Source organism: Spizellomyces punctatus (assembly GCF_000182565.1).
Source record: "Spizellomyces punctatus DAOM BR117 chromosome Unknown supercont1.17, whole genome shotgun sequence".
Classification (NCBI taxonomy): domain Eukaryota; kingdom Fungi; phylum Chytridiomycota; class Chytridiomycetes; order Spizellomycetales; family Spizellomycetaceae; genus Spizellomyces; species Spizellomyces punctatus.
Genome location: NW_015971553.1, coordinates 78,409 through 104,587, shown reverse-complemented (window position 1 = coordinate 104,587; position 26,179 = coordinate 78,409). Strand labels below are relative to the sequence as shown.

At 47.7% G+C, this 26,179-nt stretch overlaps 6 protein-coding genes across 6 annotated transcripts; 4 read left to right on the top strand and 2 right to left on the bottom strand.

Moving 5' to 3' along the window:
• Positions 1 to 94: 94 nt before the first annotated feature.
• Positions 95 to 10,772, top strand: SPPG_07686 (uncharacterized protein). Its single transcript, XM_016755842.1, has 19 exons — positions 95 to 1,212; positions 1,306 to 5,076; positions 5,143 to 5,293; positions 5,362 to 5,479; positions 5,536 to 5,696; positions 5,761 to 6,030; positions 6,098 to 6,841; positions 6,920 to 7,027; positions 7,087 to 7,392; positions 7,468 to 7,605; positions 7,668 to 7,859; positions 7,930 to 8,163; positions 8,235 to 8,456; positions 8,533 to 8,740; positions 8,804 to 8,943; positions 9,022 to 9,315; positions 9,383 to 9,691; positions 9,756 to 10,391; positions 10,470 to 10,772. Exons 1-19 carry the CDS (start codon positions 182 to 184, stop codon positions 10,665 to 10,667), a joined length of 9,231 nt encoding a protein of 3,076 aa, XP_016604894.1. The 5' UTR covers positions 95 to 181; the 3' UTR covers positions 10,668 to 10,772.
• On the bottom strand, positions 10,661 to 14,118 carry SPPG_07685 (uncharacterized protein). Its single transcript, XM_016755841.1, has 5 exons — positions 13,855 to 14,118; positions 13,495 to 13,801; positions 12,783 to 13,427; positions 12,326 to 12,707; positions 10,661 to 12,256 (listed from the first exon to the last, which is right to left on the bottom strand). The coding sequence occupies exons 2-5, from the start codon at positions 13,624 to 13,626 to the stop codon at positions 10,992 to 10,994; spliced, it is 2,424 nt and encodes an 807-aa protein (XP_016604893.1). The 5' UTR covers positions 13,627 to 13,801; positions 13,855 to 14,118; the 3' UTR covers positions 10,661 to 10,991.
• Positions 14,119 to 14,138: 20 nt separating this feature from the next.
• Positions 14,139 to 15,688, top strand: SPPG_07684 (uncharacterized protein). The gene is made up of 2 exons (XM_016755840.1): positions 14,139 to 14,773; positions 14,843 to 15,688. Exons 1-2 carry the CDS (start codon positions 14,533 to 14,535, stop codon positions 15,433 to 15,435), a joined length of 834 nt encoding a protein of 277 aa, XP_016604892.1. The 5' UTR covers positions 14,139 to 14,532; the 3' UTR covers positions 15,436 to 15,688.
• SPPG_07683 (uncharacterized protein) lies at positions 15,540 to 17,094 on the bottom strand. The gene is made up of 7 exons (XM_016755839.1): positions 16,969 to 17,094; positions 16,828 to 16,906; positions 16,420 to 16,760; positions 16,238 to 16,350; positions 16,088 to 16,169; positions 15,929 to 16,018; positions 15,540 to 15,866 (listed from the first exon to the last, which is right to left on the bottom strand). The coding sequence occupies exons 1-7, from the start codon at positions 17,035 to 17,037 to the stop codon at positions 15,708 to 15,710; spliced, it is 933 nt and encodes a 310-aa protein (XP_016604891.1). The 5' UTR covers positions 17,038 to 17,094; the 3' UTR covers positions 15,540 to 15,707.
• Positions 17,095 to 22,719: 5,625 nt separating this feature from the next.
• SPPG_07681 (uncharacterized protein) lies at positions 22,720 to 24,107 on the top strand. Its single transcript, XM_016755838.1, has 5 exons — positions 22,720 to 23,207; positions 23,274 to 23,459; positions 23,535 to 23,605; positions 23,673 to 23,713; positions 23,774 to 24,107. Exons 1-5 carry the CDS (start codon positions 22,831 to 22,833, stop codon positions 23,948 to 23,950), a joined length of 852 nt encoding a protein of 283 aa, XP_016604890.1. The 5' UTR covers positions 22,720 to 22,830; the 3' UTR covers positions 23,951 to 24,107.
• Positions 24,108 to 25,250: 1,143 nt separating this feature from the next.
• SPPG_09489 (uncharacterized protein) lies at positions 25,251 to 26,096 on the top strand. Its single transcript, XM_016757656.1, has 3 exons — positions 25,251 to 25,535; positions 25,602 to 25,711; positions 25,777 to 26,096. Exons 1-3 carry the CDS (start codon positions 25,406 to 25,408, stop codon positions 25,876 to 25,878), a joined length of 342 nt encoding a protein of 113 aa, XP_016604889.1. The 5' UTR covers positions 25,251 to 25,405; the 3' UTR covers positions 25,879 to 26,096.
• The last annotated feature ends 83 nt before the right edge of the window (positions 26,097 to 26,179 follow it).

Genomic DNA, 26,179 nt, shown 5'->3' with positions numbered 1-26,179 from the left:
TGGTACGAGGATCAGCCCTTAAATTTTCGAAAGTTCCAAAACCTTACCCAATCCAAACTCCGATCACCTTACATTAAGATCTTGGATCGGACTTTTTCATCAAGCACTCCTGGAACCGGCATACAACTCGGGAGACATATATATTGATCTGTTCAGTCCGAGTCCTAGATCACCGACCAGGATGATGGCGGTAAAGCCGTCCCCGAAAGGGGCGCCAAATAACCGCACCCGCCCAACCCAGTTCACATCTCTCATCGCCGTCAGCACCAAGTCCACCCTGTCAGCGATCAGACGAGACAAACATTTGCAAGAATCCTTCCATTCAATCCGTGTTACACCCCGCCATGTTCTAATCAAAGACTACGAGCCGAACGTTTGTCAATCTCGTACCATCAAGCTTACCAACCTCACGCGGCGGGTCCAACGCATCGCGATCCAGCCGCCGACTACTGGCGCATTTCGGGTGAAAGAATTGGAGACTGGATGGATTCTGGTTGCCCCTGGGTTGGATGTAAGCGTTGTCGTCGAGTTTTCTGCTGAATGGGCTTCAAAGAAGAGTAGTGGAGCGGGGGATGGTGTCGACGCCTTTGTGGATCGACTACGCGTTGTTGTGGAAGAAGGTCAGGATATTGATGTGAAATTGGAGGCGTACCCTGCTGGACCGCACTTGGAAGCAGACGAAGAGGTAGATTTTGGAACACTCATTGCAAAAAAGGAGATGGGGTTGGAGGATGGGTGGATTACGAGATATGTGGAAGTCAGGAACACTGGCAAAAGGAGGGCCCAAATTTCGTGTACTTGGGATTCAAAGATACCAATTCGGGTAACACCTTCCTCCATTACACTGGCAGCACCACAGGAAGCTTTGGCTCAACCTCAGCCAGCATCTCGAGTAACGACTGCCACACGTCCCCTCCTGTCATCCTGCTCCCTCCGTATCGACTTTTATCCACACATCGTGGGCAAATTGCTTGATACAGTCAAGATCAAGCTTGACAGCGACGTTCCCAAACCCAATTCGGAGCTTAAAGCAGATACCGAGATTGCAGTGAGATTGAAGGCGACAGTAATTGACCATAAATTGCGCTTCAGAAATGCGGGAAACACTATCACCTTGGATCCTGGGAATATCGATTTCGGGACGATTTATTACGCACAGAGTGCGGGTATTCCCGTCAGATTGGAGAATCGCGGGCCAACCCCTGTACGGTGGTAAGATACGCAATTCCTTCCTTGGCGTATTGGTTGTCGTTGTGTTGGTAAGGTCGAATTTTGAGACGTATTGAATACTTTTGCACTCCATAGGGTCATCACCCACACAGGGGAGAGCAAACCTATGGTATTCAGTCAAATCCTTCTCGAAACTGCCAACACCAGCACGGACGATACAGCAGCGGATAATGCGTCCGAGGATGCCGACTTGCGCGCTTCAATGTCAGTCTACCCATCAGAAGGCACCTTAGAACCCTACCAATCTGTTCCAATAGAGTTCGCTTTCTCTCCTCGACTTCCTACCCCTTCCCGAGGGTTCAAATCGTCACTCCAGTCGCCATTACCTAGAGCATACAAGGTTCCGATGGAACTCAAGATTGTGAATTCTTCTGCACATCCTTACGTTCGTGAAGGGGAGGAGAGTGTCCCGATTACCTTGACAGGACGGGCTTGTCCTATTCGGGCGGTACTCCAGCCACGTACAATCGAGTTTGCGGCCACACCGCAGGGCCAGCAGAATGTCACCGAAGCGGTACTGAGGAACAACGGAGAGAATATGAGTTTTCACTTCAGGTTTTTGTCCGTTGCGCACTTTCACGCGGTGCCAACCGTGGGCACTTTGCGACCTGGCGAAGAGGTCTTAGTGCGTGTCTCATTCAAGCCAAATCAGCTGGGTGATTTTCATTGTAGCATGCCCTGCCTGATCGAATCTATCGGCCCTCATGCTCGTGATTCTACGGAAGTGGGATCAGTGGGATTGGTGAGGCTTGAAGGGGACAAACTTGTGGAAAAGCTCGCAATTACACTTCATGGCGTCTGTGCATCGAAAGTTTCTGTCGACTCTTACCTCGCCCGGTTTCGAGCACAACCAGAAAACCAATTTCATTCAAAAACAAATAGCGGCAGTAAGGATGATGTCGATGGCTTGCCTGATCACGACACGGAGTTTGCAGATTGGGGGACTGTCACAGGCCGTGGTACAATGAGCAAGTTCTCAAGTTTGGATTGCCTCTCTGAGCAGCCCTCACCACTAAAGACCAATCCAGAGTGGGAGCAAAAAGTTGCACACCGAAAGCATTACACCGACCATTTACGTCAGTGTCGAGCAGAGAGAGTGAGACGGATGAGGATATGCCGACTAGGAGATGATGGAGTAGCAATTGATCCGAATAAGCTGAATAGTACTGAAAACTACGGGAGTTTCGATCGGGAAAATGGACTTGTTGCCCCTGAACCGATTGATTGCCCGGACACCGAGAGTGACGAAGGTGAACTCCGCAAGTCGAACAACAAGAGAAGCTCACACCTGCGATCCGACGACTCTCAACACACAAACAATGATCCTCGCAAACTCCGGGCACTGTTTCAAAAACTTTTAACACCAACCTCAACCAAAGCCAAATCTGTCAGTCCGATGCTTCCGCCGAGTACAGCAGCAGCATCAACCTTTGACATCCCACTCAGTGGCGCTGATCTCGCCAACATCTTCACGGCACATTCCCTTATTGATTTTGGCAATATAACAACCCACTCTATCAATATTACCCCACTCAATTTCTTGAATGCTACACCGGGCAGGCATCCTATTCACATCTCCATTCTAGACCTTGACGACCAACTCAGCAATGACGAGTCGAATGGTGTGGTAGTTATGCCGCAGCATTTGGTGATTCCCCCAATGAGTGTAGGAGGATTTGAAGTACGAGTTTGCTCGCACGAACCGGGAATCATTGAAAAGAAAATTACGTACTTGATCAACGGGCGGTACAAGTATTCTATACCCGTGAAAGTAGAGGTCACTCCAGTTGCGCTGGAATTGTCCACGGACACAGTCGATATTAACGTGGAGATGCGTGAAACGACGGCAATACCTAGTGCCTCAGCTGAGGTTAAAGTGATCAATAAAGGAAACTACGGAGCTGGTTTCCAATGGATTATCCCAGATAGTGATCAGTCAGCGGAATTTGATGCGACTCGAATGGAAGGGTGCTTTGCAGTAGAGCCGGCCTCAGGTTTCGTTGGTCCAGAAAGTAACATGAAGGTCCGTATTACCTACCTTCCTGGCGTGAGGCCCACCCGCGAAGATACACTCCAACTGCAAGTATTCCATGAGTTTGAGGGGGAGAAGACAATCACTCAAACTCTTAGTCTTCGTTGCAAAGGAAGCATTCCACCAGCTACATGTTCTCTGCTAACGTCCATAAAGCAAGGACCTTTGAACTTGGGAATACTGCCTGTGGGGTACGCAGATAATGCCGAAGGAGGTTTGCAACGTTGGAACGCAGTGTATCCAACGATTTTTAGCCTATCACAACAAAGCGGGAGCACACCAGACACTCCTTGGGGAAAAGCCTCTATCCGCATCAAAAACACTTCAGGTCATCCTGCTATCTTCTCGGCTCGTAAGGAGCAGATTGCATCGGAAGTCAGCATTGTACCAGCATCCGGAAGTATTGCTCCATCTGGAACACTGGAATTCACCCTCCAAGCTCTCCCTACCCACCCTGGGACAGTCGAAGACGTGATCCTCATTACCGTCATAGGAAGCGGGCGCATTATTCGCCTACCGTTCAAGTACGATGCCAGGATTCCTGACGTGGATGTTGAGTTCCAAGGCGGTGACATGGGAAAAGGAACGATCATTGGTTCAACAGGGTTCAAGCGTATGGCGCTGACCAACAAAGCTTCAGTTCCTGCGGGTGTAGTCGTTGACTTGACAAATCATCCAGATTTCGAACTACGAATTCGTGATAACCTTGCTGCTTCTAGGAAGGCGTCTGCCCCAAGAGCTAGGACTACTTCTGGGCGGCATCGTCGAGTAAGGGAGACGGAAAGCCCTACCAAGCAAGGGCATTTGATCAGAGCATTGGGACCTTCGCATCCTTTGTACGCTACTCTGGGAGCTCGTGAGGATATGCATGGACGATTAGATGAGTCTCAAGGGAAGGGGCGGATCTATTTGGTGGAGGTGCCTCCGACGGAAACGATTTCGGTTGACATTTCATTCCGACCCACGATCGTGAAGAAGCACAGCTTTGATCTCCCAATATATATCATTGGCTCTGCACAAACGCCAACGACTCACGTCGATGCGGAAGGCATAGCTTCCCCTCTAGCTGTTTCCAAGTCCTCCATCAATTTCAAAAACCGCGTAGTCCACCGGGACCAAGGTCCCAATTCCGTGTCGCACCTGCGCATAGCCGCCAAAGAAACTATCACCTTAACCAATACTAGTAAACGGTCCATGGAATGGTGGTTTGATCTCGATTCACTGGACGATAGCGAAAAGGTATTCAAAATTGAGCCATGGAGAGGAATTTTGGGACCTGGTGAAGCGCATCCGGTCACAATTTCATTCTACCCGGAGACGACGGGACTGTTTGAAGCCGCGGTTCCTCTTCATTTGGATTATTTGGGGCCCAAACCTTTACTATCACTTCCTCTTCAAGGTACTGGAGTGGAACCTTCCTTGGCGTTCGATCCTCCGGAGCTCTTCCTCCCGATTGTTCCGCGCGCAACTGAAGCGATGGCAGTTTTCTCTATTATCAACTACGGCTGCGAGCGAACAGAAGTTCGCGAGACAATTCCTGAAGAACTACGCGGAATGGTGGAACTCGTCTTCCCTGAAGGAAAATTGCTAAAAAGTGATGGAGAAAAGTTGACAATCGTAGCGAAATTCATTTGTCAAGAAGGTCAACCGGCAACTTTTATGGCGAAATTCGAGTTTTCGAATGATGGGCGTCGTGCATTTTATTTGCCAGTTCATGGAACGAGTGATGGGTCATTGTTGAGTTTGCAACCGTTTTTCTGGTTGAACAAGGAGGAAAAGAAACCTGTTGAGAACTTGACGGAAAATCAAAAGAGGTAATGCATTGCTATGTTAAGGGAAATTTGTCCTAATCTTCTAACTGCTTTACAACAAAACTCCAGAAATCGAATATTGACCGGTCCCCGTCCTTTCAAAACACCCTGCGGGATTCCCTTGGAAAGCGGACTAAACTTGCAATCTGTTGATAAGTTCTATTCAGATTTTGGTGAGACTCTTTTGAGATGGCTCGAAGACCATTTGGGTGCAATGGAGGTAAATAAGCGTCGTGAAATCCAACACCGCGAAATTGTACCAGCTAATAACTGGCATTTGTGTATTAGCCATGGCGATCTTTTCCGGAGCAGCTGACAGCCTCCAACGGAAAAATATTGTCCGATTTGGTTCAGTCGCTTTCGGGCAAGAAACCGCCAACGTCTCCTTCCTCTGCGACTCCGGGAGGTAAATGCACGAGACAATCAACGGGTAACTTTAGTTTTATTTAACAATTTGTTTAGGAAGCTCACCGGAAGAAAGGACCAAAGCACTCTATAAACAGTATTGCGATATCTTAACCCACTTGACAAGTTTGGGGGCCCTTTTGAGTGCCGTCAAGCCAGAGTTTCTAATGACATTTGAAGACTACAAAATGATCATACAATGGAGGATTGAGCAGATGGTGAGCTCTTCAGTTTTAATCATGTCAAGCTTTATATTGAGACTCTCCTACTTCTAAACTTTAGAAAACCGATGTGGGCTCCTCCCTCCACGACGAGTATCATGAATATAACCGCAAACTCGAGCACCACTTTCCCCTTATTTCTAAGGAAGCTTGGTGCACCTTAATAGCCCAGGTGGTTCGGGTATATGTTACGCTTCTGGTTACGCCGCGGCACTTTCGAAGCTTGCCCGGGGTGGGAAAGGATGAAGCTGAGATGGTGTGGCAAGGGACACCAAAGGGAACCGATTGTGAAGGGGTGTTGTTGAGATGGGCTGCTTATCACTTTTGGAAGGTAGTGGGTTTCGTTGCTTGCATACATGAGAGGAAAATTAATGTTTGGCTTGGTTCATGCTGGAAAGTCGACCGGTACTCCCAAGGCTTTCAAAAACTTTACGACCGACTTCCAAAGCATCCTGCCCTTCGCATATATCATCCAAAGCCATCTACCCAACATGTCTGTAACCCATTTCTCGACCTTGCACCCAGATCCAACAACAACCGAACAACTTCTCCATAACGCCTCCCTGGTAGCTAACGCCCTCCTTGACCTCCTTCCCGGGTGCACGGCTAGCTGTATGTCAGTTGAGCGTATCTCCAAGGGACAAAGCAACGGAGTGGACGCCTTCCTCCTCACTTTGTTCTTATACCAGATTCTACCAAACTTTATACCAAAATCGCTTGTTGAGTTCCACGGAGCTCTCCATGAGCATATCACAAGGGACATTGAGCTCGTCAACCCGACCTTCCGCTCCCTAACCTATGTCCCCGACTTGCAAGGGTCAGACGAGTTTTTATTACGCGATCTCACCAACGGGGCAATATCCATTGGACCAAAGGGTACCGCTACACTTTCAATTGAATTTGTTTCAAAGTTCTTTCGATCCGTGCAGGGAAGTTTGGTGCTAAGGAGTAGGAGGATGGGATTGAATAGTGGCAGTGTTCTGGTGTTTGAATTGAAGAGTGCCGTGAAAGAGGCGGCGCCGAAACGGGTTATAAAGATCGATGGGGTCATGTATGGTGTTCCTCCCACAGTTGTGAATGTAGAGGTTGTGAATCCGCTGAATGTAAAGGGGAGATTTGCCATTACGGTGAAACAGACCAAGGTATGGCGTGTGCTTTCGTCTTTTTCTTTTCTTTATCCTGATTTTGTTTTGATGGTGGGGTTTTTTTGGGGAGAGCAGGGTGCATCACAACAGGCAATTCCATCTTCCTTCCGGACCAGTACCGACGAACTTGCTTTGGAAGCCCACCAACTGGCCACTATTCAAATAACGTTTCTTCCATTCGAAGTAAGCCAATTATCTATCTGCCAAAAGGACGTTGATTGTGATTTCTGACTCTACCACAGCTAGGCACCCATGACTGTATCCTCCATTTTTTCGATCCCAATGCCGGAGAATTTTCCTACCAAGTCATTGGCCGGGGCCTGCCACCACCTCCTATGGAAACCTTCCTGTGGACAAGTAAAGCTGGTGATACATTAGAAAAGGGTATTCGAATTGCACCTGTGAATCAGGCAAAAGAAAAAGCTGTTCAGTTTCTTTTGGGGAGTCCCAAGACGAGAGCGCCAAAGGCGAAAGGCAGCATAAAGGAGAGGGGAGAAGAAGGCAAAGAGGAAACAGCTGGTGTGGCAAGGCGGCCTATAAGATTTAAGGTGAGTTAAATGAGAGCCGGTAGAGCTGGTTATTGCGTTCGACGTTTATCTTGTGGTCTGAATTTTCCTCGAAAGGTGGAATGCTCTTCTCCTTTCTTCCGCGGACCGAATGAGATAGTTGTGAAACCGGCCATTGATCCGTCAAAAGAGAAGAAACATATTGCCGCCCTTGAACAAAGTTATACTGAGCTACCTATAACCTTCAACCCGCGTGTAAGTATTTGTATTTCCATCTTTTGATATCATCGCTTGACGGTCCAAATTCTTTACGCCAGGGTCCTGGAAAATACTCATGCCGAGTAACACTCACTTCTCTCGACAGCTCTGATGTCCGCATCTTTACTGTCAATGGACTGGCAATTTCCGAAGGGTCTCGAGCTGCCCTAGAGTTTTCCATTCCAGCCCGACAAACTGTGTCACAGGAGATTCCCATTGTAAACAGAACGGACGAAGATTGGACCATCAAGGTAACCGTCTTTCCTCCAACAACCAACTCACGCAAAAAACTATCAATATAACTCACAAGTGATGATATAGGCTCATATCCAAGGACCAAAGACGTTTACTGGCCCGTACACCGTAACCGCTCGCGCACATAGCACAACCCCGTACAGCATAACGTTTGCACCTTCCAAGGCAGGGGAGTCGCATGCGCTATTGACCCTGTCAAATCTTCAGACTGCTCAGAAACATCTATATCAATTGAGGGGCGTCGGCATGGACCCGCTACCTGAAGAGCGGAGGGAAGTAGAGTGTCAGGCACGGGATCTGGTATGGGCGATGCGTAGTTCGCTTGTGCCGACCAGTTCATCCCTGAAGTTCGTCACACTGGCTGGAATTAGGTAACTCAACGTTTCAAAGTTCACAACCCTCATGACCAAGACGCCGAGTACGATGTTACGACTGACATACCATACGCCAGCGGTCCTAAAAGTCTTCGAATTGGAGCAGGGCAAGCTGTTGAATACGAGCTCACAATTGCAGCAAGATGTTCTGGGAAATTTGTGTCAAACATTACGTTTACAAATAGGGTTGATAAGAGTTTTGTTTGGTATATAGTTTCGGTAGGTCGCCACCTTAGTGCTTTTCTGACCGTATTGGAAAACAAACTTGAACCGGCTATTACTTTCTTGCCGATAGCTTCAAATTCAGGCGCCACCGCCGGAAGGCACGCTGCGAGTCTCCACTACGGTGCGCCAGCCAGTTCAAGTAGAGATTCCGCTAATAAATCCCTTGGATCATCCGATTACCTATACCGCCGAGATAACGGGCACCGGACTCGTCGGAGATGAGAATGTCACTATTGGGTCCAACGAAGAATTATCGTACAGCCTTTCCTTTGAGCCAAGTACGTAACGCCGAGTATGCGGAAATTAACATGAAAGCTAATGTACGTGATCTGGTGATGTAGTGCTTCGCATGAAAGCACCGGGTACCATAAAGTTCTTTAATGAGGAGATTGGGGAATTTTGGTATCAGCTCAAGTTGGAGGCAGAGGAAGCTCCCCCAGTTGAGTTGCCGGAGATGTCATGTGCGTTGGGAAAATGCTGTGTGAGTGCATCCGTTCTTCCATGTTCGTTCATTATACCATTTCGATTCCACTTATTGTTCAATCACCTCATATGGCAGTTCCAACTACTCCCTCTTGTCAACCCCCTTAACCGACCCATTATTCTCGCCATCTCCCTTTCCAACACTCGCGATTTTGCGCTCCACCACCCGCCGATCGATCTTGGTGGTATAACCCGTGGCGAGGCGGCATCTCGGATGTCCCAAGGTCGCTCGTCCCTGAATGTTTCTTTGGGGCCTCTGGAAGCGACGGAAATTCAGTTGGTATTTTGGCCTAGTTCGCTGACAGAGAAGAGAAAGGGTAGTGTGGAAATTGTCAGTCTTGACGTTGGGAATTTTGTGTTTTGGGTTGAGGTTTGTGTCCGTTGTCACGTTTTGCTACCTTGGGTACATTACTTATTTTGATTTGCTCACGCTACAGGGACGAGGTCACCTCCCTACCTCGTACGATCCAACATTTATCACCTCCTTCCTGCATGAACCCACAACCTCGTCCATCACGTTCACAAATCCCCTAGTAGATCCAATACCTGTCTCAATAACCCTAGACCAAGACGCTGAAACGCCAGATTTCTCTCTCATACATCGGCAAAAGCGAGTTCACGTGGGCGGAATGGAGGATTTAGATATTCCTTTTGTGTACAAGCCGGAGAAGATGTTGGGTAAGGAGATGAAAATTATAGTTGCGATGGAAGGAACAGGAGGGTTAAAGTGGGTTTTCCCTGTAAAGGTATGATTTAGATCGTATGTTTTTTTGGATCGATACTCTACTAATTAACGAATTTGACCTGCAGGGAATTCCGGAGCGCACAATTTCCCTCACACCTTACACATTCGAAACCCGCACCCGAGAAGCCATCACCAAGGACATTGACCTAACTCTCAAAGACTTTATACCCATTCATGCGCCCTCCCCAATGGACTTTACTTACGCCTTCGAAGAAACACCAAACCCACTTTTAGCACCAACCGATAAATCTCTCGAATCTGATGCAAGGGAGTCATTGAACATGAGATTGGAGGATGTTAAGATGGGCGAAGGAGAGACCATCGTAAAATTCAAGGCGATTTACACACCTTCTCGACCTTTCACGCACTCTTTACACCTGTGCTTGAAGCATACACCGTCGTCTTCATTCTGGAGATTACCTCTACGACTGATATCCCATCCACCGTCTCTAGACGATACTATTACAATTGAAGGGACACTCAACAAGCTGTCCTGCGTTTCTTTCCGAATTACGAGTAAGGCGAATCGAGACAGACATTTCAAAGCTTACTTTGTGGAACAAGATAAGGGATTCGTTGTGTTACCGCAAGCGGGCGTGTTGGTACCCGAGGAACGGATGGGAGAAAAGGATAATTCGTTGGTGGTAGGATACAGAGCTAGAGAGTACGGCAAGACGGTCGTCGGAGTTTTGGTTGTTGAGGTATTTTACTGCTGCTGATGTCTGCGCGTTTCTCCGTAACATGAGAGAATGCTAATTTCACTGTTTTATCTATGAAAGTGCGAGGACGTATCCTGGACGTTTGAAATCCGTGGAATAACCCCGGGTACTCCGCCCACCCACACGACCTCCCGCGCCAGCTCTTCGCGAACAACGTCCACACATCCGCGAAAGAGAAATCCGCCATTTGCACCAAGGCGAAATTTCATTCGTGAGAATTCCTTAAATCCGGTCGTTATGCAGGCTTCTGGGGGATAAGCGCGGTTGGCATCTATGGGTAGCCATACCATTCTATGTACATTGTTGGTGAAAAAAGGCGGTTGCTTCAAAGCCTGGTTAAATAAACAAATGCTAGATTACTGACTATTGGCCAACTACAGAGCTGTATGCACATCAAAGGCGATATACAGTATATTCCATAATGAAAGAGACCGAAAAAATAATAAATGTCTAGACACAACAGTCCCTTCTGTCCCCATCCTCCTGCACCCAGCCAACATATATAACCAGGTCAATGAACAGATCAGCAAAGCAATGTACAAAGTTCCCTAGAAGTAAGCAGTTACAGACACTGCACGCAAGCTAGGTGCCAAAAAATTGGTCAATCTCCTTCACCGTCTCCCTGGAAAGGCAGCATCCACTTTCGGCAGCCACCTCTTGCACATTCATACGTAAATGCGCCGATAAAGGTTTAATAATGGTGGCCGGTGGCTCGCCCACAATGTGTGTCTCAGCACACTCAGTTTGTATGTCGTCGTAAAAGTCCTCCACGAGGGCGCTATCCATCACATTGACTCCGTACCCGGTTTTGCGTACCAGGCCCTTCAGTGCAGCCCTCATCCACGTAGTCGGTGCACAAAAAGGTTCCACAGCAGCGTACGCGCGGACGTGGACACGAAGAGCTTCGATGCTCTTTTCGCTTCGCTCTTTGCCGTTGACGGGGTGAGCTGTGAGAGCGTGGACCAACGCCGCCTGAAAATTGCAGCACATTGCAAAAGGGTGAAAATGGTCCAAGAGGAGAATGCGATCGCAGGGACGGGACTCGAGGTATTCTTTGCCACCGGGGAGGCGACAAATAACACGGCGGACGAGAACCGTGACGTCGTCAGCAGCTTTGACGCAGATTTGGTAAGAAGGCTGATGCATGGCGGTTTTGGGGGACGATTGAAGTGCTGCGATCATTTGTGGGCGATGGATGACAATTACAGCTGCTCGAAAATAAATGTTGAGCCATTCTAGCTCGGTTGGATCTGTCCAGTCAGCTGGTGTGTTGTCGTCTATCTGAGGTTCTATTCGGACCCAGGAAGGAAGTGAGCGGTAGAGCTTGTCAATGGTCGCGTATGTTCTGTCAAGATGTTGTAGGTATTCGAATGGCAGACCGTCTGGTGTATATCCGCTGGTGGTTGGTGAGTGTAGGACCTGGAAGGTATCCATGACATGCTCGAATTCAATTGCAAGGAGGATCTTAAATGTAGTGGGACTCTTCCAGTCTGGTACATCGGGTAGGGTTTGTCGAAAGAATAATGTTCCTCTGAGGGACGGATCCAGGAGTTCACCTTCATTGAGTTTATCGGCGATTTCAACCCAGTAGCGTTCGTCGCACGGTAACGCGACTTGATTAATGCCGCGTAATCCTTCAGCTCTTTCAGAGTACAGTGGACGTCGGTCAGCCCAACTTGCGCAAAATCGGTCGAGCACAACCCCGCACCACCAAGTGCGCCGAGCGACTTCGCGGTCGATCCACGTTGGCAGACGCTCGCTATCTGGCACCTGGTCTGGATCTTGTGTCAGACCCATAGTCAATGCCATGATCATGCCCATCGATAAAAGCATCCAGCCTGCGGAAACTGTGAGTAACGTGCATTGAGTCAGCAAGATGTGCGAGAAATGGTGCAAAGAAGCTTGGAGCTACATACCTTTACCATAGGCCATGGAAAACCATCCAAGAAGTAACAACGCCTGTACAAGCTCCAAAGACTTCTCCTCTTTGACCAAAGTAGCATTCGAAACCGCGCGCCTAGCCTCATTATAAAAAGGCTCACTAGAGAGATACCGCATCACAGAGTTCCGCAAGATTGATGGATGATTTGAAAATGGGGCCGCACAGGTTTGGATGGCGAGCAACAGAGGCCTAGGGAGTGTACCTTCGGCGATCTTTTTCCGGATTGAATGAAGATGGAACATGCTTATAGGGAGGATCGCTGGCATATGTTTGAAGAAGAGCTCTGGGAGTTCGGCGATAGCCTGTTCATCGCTTGATTCAGACGAGTCATGACTGGTGGCAGACACTGGTGTTCCCTGTGCGGCACAGAGATACAAATATGATAAATGATCAAAACTAGGCTAATGCAAAACATAGGGCATGACACTCACCTGCTGTTGCCTTTGGTCTCTCTGCGGTTGACTCTGATGTCTCGCTGCAGCATTCTCATTCGCAAATGGTGTTGTGGGGTCGGTGTGCGAGAAATTCGAGTAGGTCTCAATGGGGCTGGCCGATAACGCCCCTTGAACGGTCAAGCCCTGCCCGGCTGGTTGAGAGTCTGATACAGGCAAACGGTTCAAAATCGTTCCGTACACCATCTCGGCTGGGCGAGAAATGTGATGCCGAGGTACCATATGCGGATCCGGTTCGCGGGACACGAGAGAATCAAACAATGTCCATCCGTTCCCACGCTGACCAAGATTGGGCACTTGGAATGGTTGTTCGTCGACGATGCGCAACAATGGGCCCTGGCTTTTGACCGGTTTGTACTGGATATCTTGTTCGTTCCTCACAGCAATTTCTGCTTCGAGGTCTACAACTTTCTGTTCCAATTGTCGATGGTAGTCGGCCACAGTAGACCCCTTTAACTCTGTAGCAGATCCAGCAGTGGCCGTTGATACAGACAACGGACAACGCGGCGCATGCTTGCCGATGACAAATCTATCTGCCACTTGCTTAACCCGAGAAGGTTCCCATGTACATGGCACATTGGATCGGAAGCAACGGGAACAGGGAGATTGGCCATCGCACTTGAGCTGTTGGAAACCAGAAGAGTCAATGACGGACAGACACAACTTGCAGCATCACAATGGTCAATCGCACCTTTCTCCGATGACAAGCATCACACGCCACCAATGTCCTTGCCTTTGGCCCAACCGGCTCATTCCTGGGTTCAGTGCGGGAAACTGCCACTGCTTTGTTCAGTGCAGCAGCAGTGCTCGATAAATCGTTCATGCACCCCAAAAGCTACAGTTGCAAATCAATCGCCACAAACGTAACCGTAAGTAAAATGCTGGCAAAGGCAAACCAAAATGCGGCCCGCATAATGTCGATAAAAATTAGTTGAAAAAATTCCATTTAATTACAGTAATCCATGAAAAGCAAATGAATTCACGTGTGGTCCATTGGTCTGCCATCATGATCAGTTATGGCTTTTAACGGCTTGTCCAACGATTTACGCACCATTCTTCCAGAGAACTTCTGGAAAGGCTTTCACCCCCCATTCGTACCATTGGATCACATCATCATGTCCCTATCATGATCCCTTTCTCCCCAAGGTTCGATCAACGATGCAGTGGCCCCAAGGTACCAATTACTAGTACGATCCGATAGCCCTTGCCTTGTCCACATATAAGCAAAGTGTACTAAACATGAGTGCAAGTGACGTGGTGTCGATCTTCTCATTCTAGCGACCGTAGCATTTCGATACGCTATAAAAAGGACCTCATTAAATCCTCCCTTGTTTGCCCGATTCCCAGCAACCAGCGCAGCAAATCAACTTTAGAAGCGTGCATTTTGCCCAAAACTACGAGAGATAGCTCATCATGACTCATATATGCTCATCCTTGTGTGACATATTTATTATCTACAATTATGTGGACTTTTCCATCGTTTGACCAATCAATGCATGGCAATATAACCATAAAAGGTAAGATGAGGCCAGGTCTAGATGCCATCCATTTGGGTTAGGGTTTTTGCTTCCGATGCCTTTTGGCCGCCCCCACTTTTGGTTTTCCTGCTGGACGGTTTCCTCCCCTTCCGCCTCTGTTGACTCGTCCTCCTTTCCGTCAAAACCCCGGAGCTTATTCTTTGCGCGCATCTGTTTCTGATACCGTCACGTCTACGTGAGCATCTCGCACCATGTGCTATTTCAAGTCAGTTAAAGCCCTTGAACGCGGGACCATTTCCCCGTCCATTGGCATTTCTCAACCCTTCCAAGTCCAACAAGAACAACAGCAGCAGCAGGAGCAGCAGCAGGAGCAGCAGCAGGAGCAGCAGCAAGTGCAGCCGCAACAGAAACCCGGTTACTTTGATCCTAGCTTTGTGGCAGAGGACCCTTTTGTTGCGTCGGGCCTGTACGACTTTACAGGTATTTACCAAGGTAAGCACGACCAGTCGGCTCCTGGTTTCTTGTCGATTCCCAAGTCCTTACACCCATCACTGTTCATAGACCCCAGTCCTGCGACAAGCTGGAACTCTCCCATTGCAGTCACTGGAAGCTATTCCCCCTTCGCAGACATCCTCCAACAAGATATCCCCGCCCAAAATGACTTTACTCTATACACAAACAACCAGGACTCGCTGGATGACTGGCTCGCAAGTTTGACGAGCTCCACGAATAGCATCACGTCACCCGAGCTTTATTCTACTGATGTGTCGTCATCGTCGTCCTTGTCTCCAAAGGGAGCTCCTTTCCCCGACGCGCATTCCCCCGTCATCGATGAGAAGCCCGTGAAAAAGGAAGCAAAACGGGCTGCAGAAGATGAAGACATCTCTGATCCCACTTTGCGTAAGAGGATGAAGAACACGGAAGCCGCTCGTCGCTCCCGCCAGCGCAAGATGGAGCGCCTTGACACACTTGAACACCAAGTCACGAACCTCGAAGGCGACAAGTCCAAGCTGTTGATGCGCGTGGCTGTCTTGGAAAATGAACGTTCAACGTTTCAGCAACGTGAAAAGGAGCTGAATGCAAGAATTGCTTCTCTCGAAAAACAGCTCCAAGAATCCCATCGGACCATGTTGCAGGTCGGGATGAGGGCTTAACTATCTGGATTTAGGCGAAGAGAATGGTTTCATTCATACGATTGTCGCATCTGGGCTAGTTTGTACATTTTTGAATTTTTGATATTTTGATGTTGTTAGCATGCTTGTTTCGTATATCGTGAGGGTGTTTTGTTATTGAAAGATCATCATATAACCGGTTGTGTATCCCCTTCCGGAACGTAAAAAATAAATCTCTAAAGTACCCCTGAGTGTGATGATGCATACTTGATTCAACCAGGCTACGACAATGTACCAGTATATCCTAGCTACTTTTACAACTTGCTCTTTGCACCCGGAACGAGCACAACAGTTCCATTGCTGATCACCACAGCATCTCGTTCCTTGACCTTTGTCACGAATGCGACAGTGACCTGCCCATTCTGTTCGCCCGCTTTCCACATGAGGGTTTGGAGGGTTTCACCTGGGTAAACCTGACCGTACAATGGATCGTGAGTGGTCATAATAGGATACAGGAAATCAACGGAGCACATACCGGTGAGGCAAACCGGCCATAAATGGACTTGAAAGCAACGGGGTTGTTGTCGGCAAAATGGCGCAAAACAGCAGCTGCAGCAAACCCGTACTACTCCCAAGTGATAGCACCGTTCAGCCTCGGCGGTCTTGTCGTAAAACACACTCATGACGGGCTTACCGTGCACAATCCATGCAAAATGGCACCCTTCATGCCAAGACGCTCGCCAATGCGTGGGTCAGCGTGCAGAGGATTATAGTCACTAATTCATTAATCCCTGTAAGTTGCTATTCATTCCATGACCCGCTCAGATCGATGACATGCACGTACCCAGACAAACGGTACAGCAAGGCTTGGTTGGTGTGCGTCTTTGATTCATGTACTGCATCCGGAGCCCGCTTTGGTGTATCGACCACGTTGGAAGGCTTGGGTTTGCGAGGCCCCTATGAGAATATCTCAACGTCAACGTCTGCCCAGAAACACACACGCCAACATCAACAACATCAACTCACCCCAAATCCTCCATAACCAATCACAAAAGCACTCGTAATCATCTTGGCCAACTTTTTTCCACTCGCATCCACCAGGAAGGTTTCCCGATCCATAATCATCCCCTTACCCGCATCGTATACCCCCGCCAATGTTGAATCCAAGGTAAACTCGCCTTGAACGGGTAAAGGCTCCAAAAGCTCCAGGTATTGTTCGCCGTGCACAAGGCGGTTCAGGTCGATCTTGGGCATACCGGGGATCTCCCCGCCCGTGTTGGAGCGTTCAGCATAGGAGTTTACATCAGAGGTGGGGCCTTTGAGAGGAAGGACGAGGGGGTAGGTGGGAAACGCGGCGAACTGTTTATCTGAACAAAGTAACCGAGGTCACTGAAACTGCATATGAACATGAATAAGATGGAGAATTCAACTAACCCAACTCGTAGGTGAACTTTGGTTCTTCCAAATTCAAGCCAGCGGCATACAAAAGCAAGTCCCTCCTGTTATAAGCGACCTGCCATCCAGACAAAGTCATTAGGCGTTACCGCGTTTTCAAAAAAGTAGGACAATGCAAACCTTGTCGGAAGGGTACTTGAAGCCGACGGCCTTGTTAACGTCAACCTGAATTTGCTTCTTTGCACTCATTATTATTCAAAGTTAATGGTAATGTAGCGACAGTAGATGAGGATAAAATGATGTAAATGGGATGGTGAAATGCTTGCATACCAGTTTCAAGCGGTATAATGTAATGCCGATCACGCATGTGACTTGGTAAACATGTGAGTTTGTTTACGCCCACATCTCGGAGGTTGGTCCCGAGAAATTGATTCTGAAATATTTGTATTGAAGGCAGCAGACGAATATGAGAAGAGCCCACAACATCAGGAGTTTGCTTTGGTTGTTCTGACACTCGAACGGCTTGTTGCATCCTGCTTACTTGTGGTGCAGAGAAACGCTGCCTGCCAGAATACTCGAGATTTAGGCAGAAAACATATTTTGTAGTGATGAGGGTCCGCATGAACTTTTGAATAGTATGATAGTTCATACAAGGCGCTACTAGTAATCTTGTGCGATCGAGTTTTCATTGCATGGCGGATGATTGGTGTCGGCACCGGAATCATTCCCAAGTGGTCTTCTCCTGATGGCGCCGCAACATGTCATGCATCGATGTTTTTGCGAAGAACTCTAAAAGAGTGTCCAGGCCCTATTGGCAATACAGGAATTTTGCAAATGCGTTCTGATTGTCCAGTGAATCTTCTCGATCAGCTGTCCAATCTTGTCTTTATGGCTAGGGCGTCATAGGCATTGTATCTTTCTCCTCTTTGAGGAATCGTATTTGGATTTATGTTCTGCTTGTGAATCGTTCAAGATGGCCACTGTCTACCGGATGGATTCTGGACATTTGCCTGCCTGCCCTCCAGGAGCGCTCGCAAACTTGTAGAAACAGGATACAGATCCTGGAGATGTATGTACATTGTAGGTCAAGAAACAGGGACAACGGGATCAATGGCGAAGAGTTGCCTTGGTTTTTCCCGTTGTACAGATTGAGCGTGTTTAGACAATATATGAAAGAAATGACAGTAATCCATCACTCTGCAGACCCGCTACCCTTTTTAACTTTTGAGAATTGTATTGAGAAAGAACATGAACTATATTTGAGAAAGAGGATAATTTGGGAACTGTTTCCAATTGTATGCCCATCCTACCAATTAGATATGAACTACAGGGCCTAAACAACTGGAAGAAAAAGCTGAGGGATTCCATCACGATCATCCACGGTCTACACTACATACTGCCTACCTAACTACCCATCTAAGCAAGTACTTACTATACCTAGACGGATGACTTGGAAGCTGTACTCTTTGTTGTGGCGTCTTCTCGTAGGCGGTCGACCTTCAGGAAGCCAAGGGTAAATGGTTATAAAACTGGCATGACCAGAGTTCAACCAAGAAAGGGAACTCACTCGTTCGCTGTACTCATTCATCCTCACCAGTTTCTCATGCTTGAAACGAGAAAGTATTAAAAAAATGTGAGATGATCTGCGGAATCCTTGCATATTCAAAGCAAATTAGCGCCTTACAGCTTTTCTAAACGTCTCATCCTCTTTTCTTGGTCCTACACCCGTAGCCAATTTCATCTCACGATCCCTTTTCCGAAACTCTGCCCACTCCTTCAACCCATATGGCTGATAATCTGCTCCAGTTCTCTCGATAGATCCAGGTCCCGCACGATACGTCGTGTATCGCTCCTTTGTTGTCATCGGGGCATGAGGACGAGGTGAGGGATCTAGAGGGTACGCCTGTTGGAGAATTGGAGGACGATAGTAAGGTTGTTGGCTATGTTGGGTGTGGTGAGGGCGTTGATGGTTGTACTGAGAAGGGAGGCTATCATTTCTGGCGTCAAAAATACCGATATACCTTTCCTTCAAAGTGGTTTCAAGTGTTAAAGCTTCTGTCGGTGTTCTTGCTGGAATTGCTGAAACCACGGTGGTGGAGGTGCATGCATCCCATACGACGATGCATTCTGCTGCATAAACATCCTTGGATCGTAGTACGGCATAGGGGGAGGTGGGTACGCATATCCTGGATACCCATAGGCCATCGGATCAGGCGGCTGCGGATTCCGTGCCCCATCAGCGAATCTCTTTTGTGAGAAGGGCTTTCGCGATGGAGATGTGGAAGTATGTGAAGGAATGTAGGCGTTTTCGGGAGATGGACGAGGCCGCATGGTGTTGGTATTAAGCATGCACCCTCGAATTGGATAAGAAGGTGAGTGAGTTGAAAATGTTCATCAGTTTCATTTGATGCCCATCATGCATTGATGAATGCACGCAACCCGCGTGTGGACGGATATAGACCAGGGTCACCAAAATAGTAACATGAACGTGTATCTCATCAATGTCGCTGACTTACATCTTGACTAACATGGTTGACCTTGGTATGTACAGACCAGCGAAGCCAGAGTTCCACGCTCTCCCCACAAAGATCATTTCCTAGCATATGACTTGGTAACTTGGATGTTTCTTTGAACTTGCACATTTTTAATCCTGAAAGTTTCTTTGAACTTGCTCGAGGTTTTGTACTTGTAATGCTGGTCACGTGGATTCGAGAGTTGCAGGCAAAATGCAAACAGTAGTGCGAAGTCTCGCTAATTGTCCCACAAACTTGCAAACCTGCAGATGTTTCCTTTGCAACCCATCGCCTCTCTGCTACAGCTCCCCCAGCAGTTGTTAGTAGGCAGCACCGACAATGCTAATGTACGTTGGCGGCGTGCACCTAGGCTGCACCCGAGTCACTGGGATTGTTTATAAACTCTTAACCCTCAGCTTCCCTCCACCCGGTTGCTTTGTTTCCCTTGGCAGCTATCAATATTGAATATATATGGGCGTCTTTGCAATACTGAACCGTTTCAGAGCAATAAATAAACAAATTGCATCCCGCAGCTTTCGTCTTAGGTCAGGTGTGGCCCATTCACTGCTGCGGAGAGCAATGACCCTGATTTGGTCCACTTAATGATGTGCACAAAAGCATCATCAAGCTCAGTGCTCTCCCCCTTGGTCACATTTTGGAAGGAGGCTCCGTAGCTATAGCTGATTATGCAGTCTGTAACAGTCAAGCTTATCTAGTCTCCTGCCCGTATTTAAAACTATTTTTGGGGATTCGATATTCTATGCACGCGTGATCACTCCTTTTCTTGGCTAATGCCTTTGAAGTGGCTGTCTTGGTTGATAGTAATCTATGACAGGAAATATTGGTAATCGCCTGTAAAACGAATGAGGGAGCCTGCGTTTCCCTGTCGTGGGACATCCACCCTTGATCTATACCCATCTTTGTCAAGTGCTTAATGTAACAATGTCCTGTTGCAACTAGAATTTGAAACCATGATGCGATGCTGTTCCAAGTTCGGCGTTGGCATGCTAACTGACTAAGCGACCGGAGCATGCCCAGCCATTTCGATTGCTTAATCAGTACTCATGACGAGATATTGAACGAAGTCAGCCGTTGTACTCGGATGTAAAAGCAACGTGGGTTGTGTTCTGTGCGGATAGAACGTGCTACTATGTGTCGTGCACGTTGATGGAAAAGTTTGGATTCGATTCAGAACGCCGTAAGATGGACCACTTGTTCGGGGCCTTACCCTAAAAGCGAAGGGATTGGATCCGACCCTATTTTTCAGTAGCACAAGCACTGCATCGGGGCCCATCATCTGAGCGATTTTGGTGGTTACCCTAGCGGTTCTGTCACTGTACGGCAAGAACCACAGGTTACTCACCTCCCAATAACGATTACTCTAGCAATACTGGCAACCATGTCTTCCCATGTGACCTACTTTAAAGCCAAAATTTGACTGGCTGAGTGGCTGTGTGGAAACCAATGAAAAAAAGCACATGACACAACCAACCTTAAAATGACAAATAATTAAACCTTGTTTGACTCATCATTGGTGGACCTCCGTGTTTCCCGAACAAGCTGCGCACACAGCCCCAAATTCAACTCATGTGAGCAAGTGACCGGATCTTCAAGTGCAACGTTCAAAGGAACTCATTTGTGTGGAAGCAGTTTTCGTGGCTCCTTTTTTGCCTGCTTATTCTTGGCGAATTTGCCTCCTGTGTTGCTGATTTCCAAAGAATTTGATTCACTGTGCTGGTACAAGGACGAAATGAATCAGATGAGATATCATGTGGAACGTTGTGGAAGGTGCGAGGCGATGACGCTGGGGGGATGAGGAATTCTATAAAAGAAGGGAATGCTTTGAACATCCCCTCCCATCAGACAACCAACACTCAAAGCAGTCAAAACACTTTCTCCTTCTCACACAAACAAAAGAACAACCAACAACAATGGGCCACGTTACTCCATCTCACCTTGCCATCTTCGCTCCCAAGAAGGGTCTCCTTCAAGGAAAGAACGCCGCAAAGCTTGATTCGCCCACAGCGACATCAACACGAGGTTTGAAGCTCTCCAAGAGTTTGACCCGCGATTCCTCGGATTCCACAGCCTCGAAAACGGACAAGGTCCGAGGATGGATCTCGGGCTTGTTCAAGTGATTTGAGCCACGGAAGACTCTCCTGTTTAATCGCCTTTCCGGTACTTTAACTTCGGCAAACACCAATACAAACCCGACGGGTATCAATCATTATGAAACGCTACCCGGGAGCTGCATAAAATGCGACACAAACTGCGGGGATATACCTGCGGTCATTCGGCAGGTCAAAAAAATGCACTGAAAGTCCATCGACCAAACCGAAACTAAATCGATGATCCGACCGCCGTGATGGGCAAAGAAGTAATGGTCATCACCTTGGATCCATGGCGGGCAAAAACGACCGGGTGGCAAACTATGCATAGGGAGGGGACATGATATAGGATTTACCATCTGAAGGATATTACTTTGAAAATATAATACTCCCCTGATAATCATATTTGTATCTTTGCGCGAGAAAGCCTTTGATTTATTTTCCATTTAAGAATCTCTGGAGCACTGTCCTTGCATTCCTGAGTGCGTCTGTATTACCAATGAGTACTCAACTCATGTGTCCTTGTCCGCGATCTTGCAAGCACAGGCATGAAGGCAAGAAATAGTGTCCAATCGAGAAATATTTTCAATATTCCAAGTTCAGGTTATTTCTACCTTCAATATTGGTCTCGCATCAACACAAAGAGAGTAATTGATGGCTGCCCAATATCTGGAGATTAGAGGTGTCCTTTGCCTATCGAATAATGGCGGCTGAGTTCGTCCCATAAGCTTGGCGCGTGCCTAAGCATCAAAGTAAACGCGCAGAGTACGAGCGTCCACACCCTGTCCATGTCATGAATAAGAAGCAATCTCAATGGTTGAGGGAATAGAAACAATTCCATAGCATACACAAGGTCATGCTCCATCCTTGTCTGCCTCCACGTACTGCCTTTGTCGTTCACAACAGCAGTAAACCTGATGGCTCTGATCTGACAGTTTGGAATATATTCTACGCCTCGACATCAACAATGATGTCAGTAAATAAAAATGATCCTATGCCAAGTAAAGGTGTCCCATTCTGCACCTATGTAAAAATCAACAAATATCAACCGAGGCAGCGACCAGGAGACCAAAATAGACGGGTAAAGAGTTCACGGCACGTAATCCATTCGTCACTAACTGAGGGTCTTCATTTTTCGCTATATTGGTTCCAGCGCATATATGTGATAGGTATCCCCATCTTCTGACTACGACAAGGGGCCAATGCACGTCATTGATCATGTTGAACAAGTTGACTAGTGTTCTGGCCCTGGCCGGGAAGAGATGCGTTGTCGCGTATGACACGGACGCCTGGGATATGGGGCTGCATTTAAAAAAGATTGTGCGTTCGGTCCCTCCTCATCTTGTATAGGCACTTACAACTCAAGTGCATCTGATATCCCAACTGGGACTTGTACCTTTTGAAAACATATATTTTGCATAATGCACCTCCCGAATGCCCTCCGTGGGAGTCGTCAGCCAAGCGACGCCCCCGCGCAAGCCTTGAACAACCCGACAAACTATACATACCCTAGTACATACACGCTAGGCGATGCAGGAGGCGCCCTTTCTGATCGTCCTGGCACCGCAACAGGCGGAGGGTACGACCTTCCCAATGCGCCTCCACCTGTTCGAATACACCTTAAGCCTATTGCTCCTCCGTCGGCTATGGGCCTGGCCAGCTATGCGACGGCAACGTTCATTGTAGCGACGTGGTTGACAGAGTGGTACGGGAATCCCGAGACTCCCTTCAGGCTTTGGCCTTTTGTGTTGACATTTGGCGGATTCGGTCAATTCGCGGCTGGAATGTGGGCTTTCAAGTGAGTTTCTTCTCGTTTCAAGCATCATACCCTTCTTTTGGTGCTGATATGTACATCACAATGCAGTGCTCGTGATACCCTTGCTTCGATCTTCCACACAATGTGGGGCAGCTTTTATATCGCTGTCAGTTTGTCCCTTGGTCTAATGGGTGCTGGCTCAATCCCTCTTAACGATCGCTATGATTACAATGCTGGTTGGGGCATTTGGATGGCTCCACTGGCGGCTTTCACTTATGTTTTGACGGCTGCTGCGTAAGTGTTTTGCGCCATATTTACCGTCAATATCGGGTGTGGAAAGATGTCAACGCTAACCGATTTTGTGCGTAGCATGTTCCGGGATCTTGCTTGGACTGGTACCTTATTCACGCTGGCGACGGGATCCGTCTTTGGTGTGCTAGGTAACATCTAGATGAATAATTTTCTTATTCTAAACATGGTTTCTTAACCTTATTTGCTATCCCAAAGGCTGGTTTCTGCACTCCACAGCTCTTATCAAAATCCTCGGGGTAAGTTCTATTTCTCTCCAACGTTCTGAATATCACCAACTAAAAGTGTCCCTCATGCAGTACTTTTGGCTTGCATCCTCCTTGCTGGCACTCTATCGTGTAGCCTGCTACGTTATGACTGAAGCCGTGCCTCACAGGGATGTTCTCCCTCGCTTCAGGCACCCGGCTCGCAGGCACCATTTCTCAAAGCAGTACCATTACCCTTACCATGAACCCGGTGTCGTTGCTGGAAACTAGAGGGTCTGAAAGGTTTTCAGCGAAAGAATGAATGGATGTTAGTTGGAAAGGAAATTCAATACTTTAAAGAATGACCGTTTATTTGAAGTTTGAGAGTTCTGGGATTTCTGTGTACAAAGTTATCAAATGAATACTTGATCTATTTCTTGAAATGTCCACCTCTGGTGCACGCTGCATAAATAGTGACAAGATTAGTGTATTGGCAAAGACAAATGTCAGTGCCTCCACACCAGGGAATAAACCAGCGACAACCGGTTCGGAAAAGCTAACTAACTACTAGACAATTATACACGCAATACGTAATCCAGAACTCTTGATGGCATTGAAGCCAGAGTCTTTGCAACATTGGGGAGACTCGCAAGCTGGAGGATCTTCAGTGACAAGGCTTGGAGACTATAAAAAACTGCATGTCAGCGAGATGAATGACAGAATGAAAAGAAATGCTGTTGGTAGATACCAACCAAGCTCAACAAATGTGGCAGCATAATAGCAGTTTTGTTGGTTCCGAGTAATTGTTGCTGGTTCCAGTTGGTTGTAGTCATCGGGAAGGTCCTCGGCACCAGAGCAGTATTCTCATGATGGACTTGAGACTTGAGCGTTGGGCAGATGCTTTGAGAGTCAAGGATAAAGAAACGAGAGGGAAGAAGAAGAGGGGGGTTTATATAGAAAAAAGACTGGATATATTGAGTCATGCATGTATGCAGGTGGCAACCGCAGAATATTCCTCTCATAGATGGGCCGCAAGGGATAGTAATTGCACCGTTCATGTTTTGTATTGGACCCGTTTTTCATGATGGAGCTTGTGCATAGTTCATTTGCCTAAATCGAAGGAGGCATCTTGCATTTCATCTCATTCTGCATCTATCTGCAGACTCTTCAGTCCTTTTTGCCCACACACTATGACAGGTACAGGATCGCCTCCTCAGCAGTTTTGGATGCCGTGGTGCAGCTACTTTTCGCTCGCAATCACTCATGCTTCGGTACCACTCCTCGTGTCAACAGCATTTGGATAGTCAATCGAAAATATTGCTTGACGATATTGAAAGCAGCTCCCATGCTTGTTTCTGCCAGTTTTTTATAGGGGTAGATAGCGACCCATCAAAACCGTGACAGGGGACAATCTGTTGGTGTGAAGTGTCCTCCTCCGATTAAGATTCTGGTAATATGGCTTGACGGGACTTGTGCACGAGCAAGCATGAGTGTGCACTGGAGAACGTGACGCACACATTACTGGTACTGTGCAAACCCGCCAGGTAGAAACCCGTCACTCCATCCGCGGTATATTTGCCCAGTGTAGTCAACTCAACACAGCCAAACCAAACGTCAGGCTTCAAATTACCCCACACTCGCTTTTAAAGGTTGACCCCACGAGCTTCTTCCCCACATTCCAAATCTTTACCAATCTAGGCCTATCCACCAGTCACAACTACACAGTCCCCAATACTGAATCATATAATGATGGACGCTAAATTCCGCATGAAGCATTCCAACTCTCTTGCTCAATGTATGCTGACCTGCGAAGAATGTGCTAACCGCGCTATCGAAGAAAACATGGATTGTTACGGCCATTGCAAAGCTTGTGCTGGTATATAATTCACGTTGTCTGTGCAATGGTGTGAGTGACTTACTTATGGACATGTATGTTTGACAGAACTATGTAATGTTACCATGCGCTTGATGTCCGTCAATTCCATGCACGCAGGCGAGACTGCTGCTATTTGCGCCAAAGCATGCGACCACTGTGCTGAGATGTGCGCCAGTGTACGTCTTTGCTGTTTTCCACATTTCGGTATTACGATGCTATATCTCTCTTGTCTTTCTCGCAGCACAAAACCGATCACTGCCAGACTTGCGCTCAGTCTTGCCGCGAAGCTTCCGCGGCTTGCAGGGACATTCAAGCCGCGTACGAGAAGATGGGAAAGAAGTAATCCGTTGATCCGTTGGATGAGAGAGTATTCCTGGGCACGATGGGAAAACACTTGGGTCGGATATGTAGCAACCCGTAGCAACCCCGCGTAATGTTAGGGCGGGACATGTATATGATGAATTGCAGAAAATTTTGTATATTCGAGATATCGTACGCAGGCTCACTCAAGAAGAGATGGGATAGCCATTAGCTGAAATATATTCATTTTGACATGATGCATTTCGTTTTTCTGTTTATCCGCAAGTTGAGCAGGGCAGCTTTGCGATCGAGATCGTTAGGCCGTGACGTAAGCGGCTTTAGTG